The sequence below is a fragment of the Xiphophorus hellerii genome, chromosome 19, assembly GCF_003331165.1.
Source record: "Xiphophorus hellerii strain 12219 chromosome 19, Xiphophorus_hellerii-4.1, whole genome shotgun sequence".
Taxonomy (NCBI): Eukaryota; Metazoa; Chordata; class Actinopteri; order Cyprinodontiformes; family Poeciliidae; genus Xiphophorus; species Xiphophorus hellerii.
Window position 1 is genome coordinate 26,795,953 of NC_045690.1, and position 8,745 is coordinate 26,804,697.

The 8,745-nt window shown below is 42.5% G+C and overlaps 1 protein-coding gene across 1 annotated transcript; it reads left to right on the forward strand.

The window, feature by feature from the left end:
- Window positions 1–4,941: 4,941 nt before the first annotated feature.
- foxg1a (forkhead box G1a) lies at window positions 4,942–8,524 on the forward strand. The gene has a single exon (XM_032548120.1). The coding sequence runs from the start codon at window positions 5,336–5,338 to the stop codon at window positions 6,911–6,913; it is 1,578 nt and encodes a 525-aa protein (XP_032404011.1). The 5' UTR covers window positions 4,942–5,335; the 3' UTR covers window positions 6,914–8,524.
- The last annotated feature ends 221 nt before the right edge of the window (window positions 8,525–8,745 follow it).

Sequence of the window (8,745 nt, forward strand, 5' to 3'; positions counted from 1 at the left end):
ATTTATATTTATAGTATTAGTAAATCAACAAGTTTGTTTACATTATTTTTATCTCAGTTTTATTTAAGTTAATTTGTTTTATTGTTTCTTAAACGATGAAGCCACAGTGCTGTAATAATTAATATAATTCCTGATATTATTATTAGGATCCAGATAAACTTTATTAACTTTTCCATATTTTAGTGAACCATATTTCAGGTATGACTCAAATGTTACTGGATTTTCTTTGAAAGGGCAGGTCAAAGGTCAAAGGGACTACAGAAGGCCCCTGCGAACAGATGTTACTGTTAGGTCATGTGAGTTAAATTAACATGAGACCATGTTGAGACCAGCCACTGACCACTGGCCATAAGAACCAGTCCCAGCCAACGCGCGCACACACACACACACACACACACACACACACACACACACACGCACACCCACCCTGACTGAACACTATCCTGTTCATTAACCACACTCTGCAAACTGTTAGTTAAGCAGTTTTCAGAACAGTGCTCTTTCTATAATAGTAATCCAACATGACTGCTATGTGTGAAAAGCCACAGTAGCTTTGTGTGCAAAACTCTTGTCTATTTTCCGCTAACGCTGAAAATACATAATTTCACAATTACCGTGTTTCTATTAAATATGAAGCGCAATTAAAATCACATGTGAAAAAGTTTGTTCACGTAATAAGTCATTAAAAAACGCCACAATCTCCCAACACTACTTCCTGTTGTCTTCTTCTTCTTCATTTCCGCCAGAGGAAACATCCGGTTGTTGATCACGTGACTCGTGTGATGTGGAAAAAGTGTTTTCATTGCCAGTTTTGGCCAGAAACCCCCCCCCTCCTCATCCTGGTGCCAAAACCTTGTCAAACTGCGCAATCATAAGGTTAATGGAAACGCAGATAGAGAAAGCTGCAGTGGTGAACTGTTCGTTTGTCTCTGTTACCAGTTGAGTTACAGCAGAGCCTCTGTGCTGAACATGTTCTGTTACTGGATGAATACAGACAGAAACACGTTTTTATCGGCTTGTTCAGTGAACTGGAGTTGGGCTGCTCGCTCATCACAACAACAGACTGCTCCCTGCGGTTTTCTGGCATGCAGCTGGAATATGAAGACACTCCTATGAAGTCATTCCAAGATCTAAGTTCTGAACTTCTCGTCAAAAGTAAAATGCAGCATCACGACATTGTGGATTAAAATCTTAATCAAATTCTAGAAATGACATAAAAAGGAAGAACCACCCTATGTTAGCTTTGAGTTTTTATATGTAGCCGATCAGATTTTCATAAGTTTCAAAAATGATTCAAGTCCAAAACTAGGCGCCCAAAAACACACAACACATCCCTCACTCTGTCATTATTAACATGAAGCCACGTGAAAACGTTTGTGACAACTAATGGAGAAAATACATAAAATCCTAGAATTTCTTCTAAAATTCTCAAGGTCTGATTTTTTAAAAGTGCTTTCAGCAGTTTAAGTGGCTCAGTTATAATGTGAAAAAATATTTTTAAATATGGCTTTTCTAAACCTGTAAGTCCAACAAAATATCTGCATTCAGGCTGGAAACCAGCTGCAATCTGTAAGAGCAGCCAGAGGAAGCTCTCAGTCCACTGACTCCTTAGAAACCACAGGGATCCCTCTCGGCTTTGTCAGGTTGGATGTTTTACTTTGTGCTTTTCTTCTCCATTTCTAACTGGAGGGGTGGTGGGGGGGAAAAATCCTGTTTTGAGCTGACCAGTGACAATTAGCCACAAACTTCAGACATGTTCCTGCTAAAGCAAACATCTGTGTTTCAGGGGAAAACAGCAGATGGTGAAAACATGCTGCCTCACATCCATCACAAGCACAACTTCCACCAAAACATGGAGCTTCACCTGTAAAGGTTTAATGAGGAGAGTAAATCTAAGCTTTGTCTTTGTTTTAGATCAGAATTCCCTTGGAGGTCAAAGGTGAATTTTATATTCATTTCTATTAGTAGTTGTGATGAACATAATTGGACCTGGGATCTTTTTTAAAGGAACTCTCTGAGTGTCAGCGACCTCCTTCAGGAACGTCAAAGGATCAAATCTGACATTTTGCATTAATCAGTGATGATGCCCTGTTTATGTCATTTAAATCGCTTTCATTCAGATTTGTTGCATCGGGCTGAAAGATTTAACATTATTTACTACGACCCAACTTTTAATCACAATCTCTTGTCAGCATGAGGCAAAAACAGATCATATTTAATATACATATAGATCTAAAATTGCGCGTAGGTGTGTCTCCTCTTAGTTTTTAACAAAACTGTAAGTTTCATATCTTGAAGAAATACATTTTTGAGGAAATTTGTGTTGTTATTTTTTTGTTGAGTTGAAAATGTAAACATAACTAAAAATATATGGAAAAGATGAAGAGTAAATTATGTCTGGTATAGTGTGATAATCCCAAATCTTATATTTAACAGAAAATGAAATAAAAATAAACGTCACTTTAAACCAATGGAACCAGAAAGGAACCGGTTCAGGTCCAAATCCAGATCCAGGAGTCTTTGACTGAATCAGGCAGGTTGCTTTGATCCAAACTCCACCAGCCAACCTGATGAGGTGTAGATTTGTTTTTGTGTGAATCAGTAAAAAAAAAATGATTGAGAGTTTGTTTGAGATGGACAGGTTTTGATTTCAAGCATTTTTATTCCCTCCTGGATTTGATTGGACCTTTTACTGTGAATCAGTCCTGCCTTCTCCTCTGTCCATCTGAACACGTTGGGGTCTAAATGTTCCCTCCACATGCAGCCAGTTCACAGGCTTCAGAGGGCGAAACTCAATAAATGAACCATGGTTTTGTTTAGTTCAAATCCTTGAACTTGTTATATATTCTCTTAATATTTGATCTTTATTGTCAGATATTACGCAGTGTTGTAGAGATAGGACGATGTGGAATAAAATTCAGAAAACAATCCAAACTGATATTAGGTGCAGACAACAGTTCTTTTTGTATATTTTTGGCCGTGTTTGTGAATGCAGCCCCTCCTCCGCCTCCTGCAGGATCCAGCCTGGCGGACCAACAGGATCCTGCAGCTCAGCATCCAGACGGAGCGACCCGTCCTCGGCCACCAGGAAGCAACACAAAGGGACAGAAACCCCCACGGAATTATCTTCAATAATAATAATAATAATAATAATAATAATAATAATAATAATAATTGCAAACATTCACAAAGAAAATTTTCGCGCGGCTTTTCATGCATTAAAAAAAGAGAAAAAACATTGAAGAATTATGATGTTTCTTCTGCGCAGCCGCTGAAGCAGCGCAATAAACCAGACCAATGATTTGCCTTGTGAGGAAAAAATAAAATAAAATAAAACAAAACAAAACCCACAATAAACATCAGTTATTGAGATGGTAAGAAGGTGAACTGACCACAAAATATGTCACGTGACAATGCCTAAATAAAGAAACAAATGTTAAAAAACATTTCTAGGTTTATATATATATATATATATATATATATATATATATATATATATATATATATATATATATATATATATATATATATATACTGCTCAAAAAAATAAAGGGAACACTTTAAGTGTTAAACACCTGTTTAAGTGTTCCCTTTATTTTTTTGAGCAGTGAATATATATATTTTCCAATGTGTTTCAGGTTCACACTGGTGGCCTCTTTCGAAGCTGTTTCGAAGCTGTTTCGAAGCTTCACCGTCTTGTTAAAATTGAGATATGTTTTCATAAATGCACGAAATAAAACTATTATTTAAAAACAAAATCCTCTGTGCAGTTTTCTTTTAGACGTGTTCCTCTATGGGTTTGTGACAGTAACCTCAGATGAATCAAACACTGGATGGCCTCTTTAACAGCTTCGCCCAGCTGTTCCGCGGCTCCGCAGGCGGAGCAGAGCTGCTGTTTGTGAGATTTTAAACTTTGAATGATGTTCTGCAACAGAGACGATGAGAAGAGTTCCGCGAGGAGGAGCTTGGTGCGTTTCTATTTGGGTAAGCTGTGAGTGAGGCTGGCCCTTATGGCAGGAACATGGTGTCTGTGCGCTAAAACGCTCCGCTTCTCTGACCCATTTCTTCCCTTTGACACGGAGCGCGGTGATGCTCGGAGCCAGCTGTGAGGGATCCTGGCAGGAACCGCTCGGCTTGTTGTGGAATTATTGTGAAACATTTCGGAGCAGTTTGACTCACTTTGCGGCCTGTGTGATGCGATGACGCGCTAATGTGATCCCGGCCTGTAAAGCGTGAACCAAATCCCGCTTGAAGATAAAAAAAAAAAATAAAATAATAACAATAATTAAAAAAAAAAAAAAAAATCAGACTGACAGAATGTGTCACAGCTCCTTATACTTTAGTCATGCCTCTGTTTTGTCGGTTTAATTTCAACAACCCTCGGCGCGTCTTCATTATCTCCGTTTCTAAATGAGCAGAGCCTGTTTCTCCTCCACTTCTGTTTGTTTGGTGAAACTGTCCTCCAGCAGGAGGAAGGTAGGAGTGAAACAGCCGACTGATATGCAACTCTTTCCGCCTCCCCGCTGCATATTTCACGCTCGTTTTACAGGATGCACGTTTTTTTTCTTTCTTTTTTTTTTCTGAAACACACTTCGTGTTTCTGTCTGCTGCGACTCCCCCTCCACCCCATCACCACCAGCCCCCTCTGCGTGTCCTGACCGTGTCCGTGTCCGTGCCCTCCGGACTCCCTCTCTGTTTATTTTCCCCTCAGAGATGGGATGTAAACAGTTTTGCAGACGCCTAAGGGGCAAATATTTGAATCGAAGGAGTGTAAATGTGAGGAGCGGCGAGGATTTGGGTTGACGCATGCACGGTGCGCGCTTCCAGCTCCGGTTTAGGTGGAGGGAGGGCGGATGGGGGGGGGGGGGGGGGGGGGGGGGGTGGGGTGATCAGTGTTGATGGGGCGCTGCAAAAAGTTTCCCATCGTCCTGCCAGTGTCGCTTTTCTTCAAGGTGTCAGAAAAGTTCAGGCTCATAGCGGGACACGATTGCGCTTATTTGTCGGAGGTGTAAAATTTCCATCTTCTCATAGGATGCAAGTGTGGAAAATATGCAACAAGAAAAATAAATAAATAAATAAATAAACAAACAAACGTATATAATCATCGCTAAACAAACAACCACTTTTTCATGCAGCAGATTTTCGGGTTGTTTCATCCAGTCTCCTCCAGCCGGGAGCAAAGTCCTGGAGCTGCTTGGCATTTTTTGCAGCGTGCCAGTTATTGGCGGATGTGCGTGTTTCTCCGCGCCTCGTGATTGGCTGAGCGCTCAGTGGACGCCTTAATGTTTAATACTAATGTTCCCCTGGTTGGCTGAGGACTGGGAAGGTCCAACCAATGTTTTTCACTTGCTTTAGTGGCTGCGGCTCCCTAATTAATTGCAGCTATCTGTCTCCTATCGATGTGTGTGTACATGTGTGTTGTGTGTGTTTCCCCTTTTCTCCCCAAACCGAACATGAAATAGTTTGTTGGGCTATACTTTCTTTCTTCCTTTCTAATCCCCCCTTCCTTCCTTCCCGTCCTGGTTCGCTGGTGGAGACCGGGAGGACTGAAACCCAGCTGTGTTCGCCGCCCGCCTCTGCTCGCCGCCGGTTCCCCCCTCACTGCTCGGTGATGTTGGACATGGGAGAGCGCAAAGAGGTGAAGATGATTCCCAAATCGTCGTTCAGTATAAACAGTTTGGTGCCGGAGGCCGTGCAAAGCGACAACAACAACAGTCACCACCACCACCACCACCACCACCACCAGAACCAGAGCCAGAACCAGCACCGGGCTGTTGGTCCGGATGATGCCGAGCAGAAGGCGCCTCTCCCGGCCTCGCAGCCGGACGTCAAAGCGGACCCGAAAAGTGAGTCGCTGAACCCGGAGAGCTGCCCGGAGGAGAAGCAGGAGGAGAAGAAGGACGGGAAAGAGGGAGAGAAGGACGGAGAGAAGAAAAGTGGCAAGTACGAAAAACCTCCTTTCAGCTACAACGCTCTAATAATGATGGCTATCAGGCAGAGTCCGGAGAAGCGGCTAACTCTCAACGGCATTTATGAGTTCATCATGAAAAACTTTCCGTATTACCGGGAGAACAAGCAGGGCTGGCAGAACTCCATCAGACACAACCTCAGCCTCAATAAGTGCTTTGTCAAGGTGCCTCGGCACTACGATGACCCCGGGAAGGGGAACTACTGGATGCTGGACCCCAGCAGCGACGACGTCTTCATCGGTGGAACCACTGGGAAGCTCCGCCGGCGCTCCACCACGTCACGGGCCAAGCTGGCTTTCAAGCGCGGTGCCCGGCTGACCTCCGGGCTGACCTTCATGGACCGGGCCGGCTCCTTATACTGGCCGATGTCCCCCTTCCTCTCCCTTCACCACCCGCGGGCCGCCAGTGCCCTCGGCTACAATGGGAGCTCGTCGGGATACCCGGGCCACCCGATGTCCTACAGCAGCATGCTCACGCAGAACATGAGCAACAACCACTCAACGTTCCCGTCGTCCAACGGGCTCAGCATGGACCGGCTGGTCGGTGGGGACCTCCCCTACGCGACGCACCACCTGACGGCGGCGGCCCTGGCGGCCTCGGCGGTGCCCTGCGGCCTCTCTGTGCCTTGCTCCGGGGCCACTTATTCTTTAAACCCGTGCTCGGTGAACTTGTTGGCCGGACAGACGAGTTACTTTTTCCCCCATGTCCCACACCCGACCATGAGCTCACAGACCGGCGCCGGAGGCGGCGGCTCGTTGCAGGCTGCCCGGGCTTCGGCTTCCAATTCCCCGCAGGCTCCGTCCTCTTCCTCGCTGCCATGTGACGCTCTTAGGCCGGCTTTGTCCGGCTCTCTACCCGCCTTCTCCTCGGGACTTTCCGGGGGTTTGTCTGACTATTTCACACATCAGAACCAGGGGTCAACTTCTAACCCGCTCATACACTAACTCCCCCCGCCCCCCTCTCGCCTGAACTTCATCCATCCATTCATCAGTTCATCCATCCACCCATGAAGGAGTGATAATCTCAAAATGATTGGAACACTAACGTGATCGTTTTTAACACTGAACATTTAAGATGTAAAAAAATGACAAATTATTATAAACTACTACCTATTATAGAAAAAAGAAGAGAGACTGCAAAACAAAAAAGAGCAGCACTGAGAAACTCACAGAAAGCAGCACTGACATTTCCAGGTATTTTTTTTATTTTAAATATTATTATTATAATAATTATTATTATTACTATTATTACTATGGTTTCCTCGTCTCCATGTTCTTCTCGTTGTTGCTGTGCCCCATCTCCTCCTGCAGTTTTAATTTCTGTGTACATAATGTGTGTTCTAAGTGTCCGGGGTTTGTCTTCTGTATAATAATGTCAGTCAGTGACGTGCAATGTGATCTGAGATAAGAAGCGGAGAGAATGACGAGAGCGCAGCTTTGCTCACGTTTTTTCCTTGTCTTGTTGGAGGAGGCAAGTTTTTTTTTAAATATTAGAATGAGTATTTAAATTAGTTTTGTTTTATTAAAGATTGTTTCATAATAATAATAATAATAATAATAATAATAATAATAATAATAATAATAATAATAATAATAATAATAATAATAATAATTTGCCATGCTGGTTAGAATAAAAGCGGGGAAAAGTGATGATTATTATTTTTTTTAAAGCTGAATGTTCTTCTTAAAGCTGAATGTTCACAGTGGCCTCTGAACGTTCTTCTCCATTCATTCATTACCTGGTTTTAAAAACTGCTGACGCGCTTTTTATAGACCAAAGAATCTGTTCCATATGAAGTCAGTATTGTGCTGTATATTCTGGGAGGCCTGCTGAGGTCGGAATGAAGGAGAGACTCAAATCCTCCGTCACTGCAGAAAATGTCCCTTTAAACGAGATGTTTGATCGCGTCCTTTAGGTTGTTTTAATTATTACTTAGACTTTTTTTTTTTCTTTTTCCAAATAGATTTTTTTTGGTTATTTCAGCAACTGTTGGCGTCCCTGGAGGAATTTCATTTGTAGTAAAAAAAAATAAAATAAAATTAGCGGGCATTATTTTTCCAATTGAAGAATTGCGCTTTTCGGCGTTACGACTTTGTGCGTAAATGTCTCGTTTTGTGGAAGATTTTCCGCAGTGAAGCTTTTTTTTTGCCATGGAAACGTGATCGCCGGTTTAAAAAAAAGAAAGCAAAACAAAACACAGACGTTCACGATTCTTTTTTCTTCTTGTTTTTGTACAATTAGTAAAAAGAAAAAAAAGATCATCTTTGTAATCTGACTTTGTTTTGTTTTAGAAAAGGAGGAACGCTGTAAAAAAAAAAGAAGAAAAAAAATCCCGTTTGTTTAACAAAAGAAATTCTGCCTTCTGATCTAATAGGCTCTTATTTGGAATGACTGTCTTTTAATTGTCGCCTCTAAAACAATTTTTCATGGTTGTGATACTGTTGTGGTCTTCTTCTTATTACCGTGTTTTGTCGCTTATAAAAAGAAAAAAAAAGAAAAAATGTTTTAATCCTAAAAAAAGCACAAATAAAAGAATAGGTTACATTCATAACTAACGTAATTCCCTTTGTCTCTTCTTTCCTGCTCCATATGAAACAACAGAGTGATTGATCTCTATCAGTTTTGGGGTTTCAGGTTGGACGTTGGAATCGTTGACGCGCAGCCGGAGCTTTTCTTCGGGTTCCGGGTTTGGGCTGCGCTGCAGAGCTTGACTCGGGGCCCCTGCTGGCAGCAGAGCTCTGGGGTCTGGTGCTGAAGTGTCTGCGAGTCTTTTATT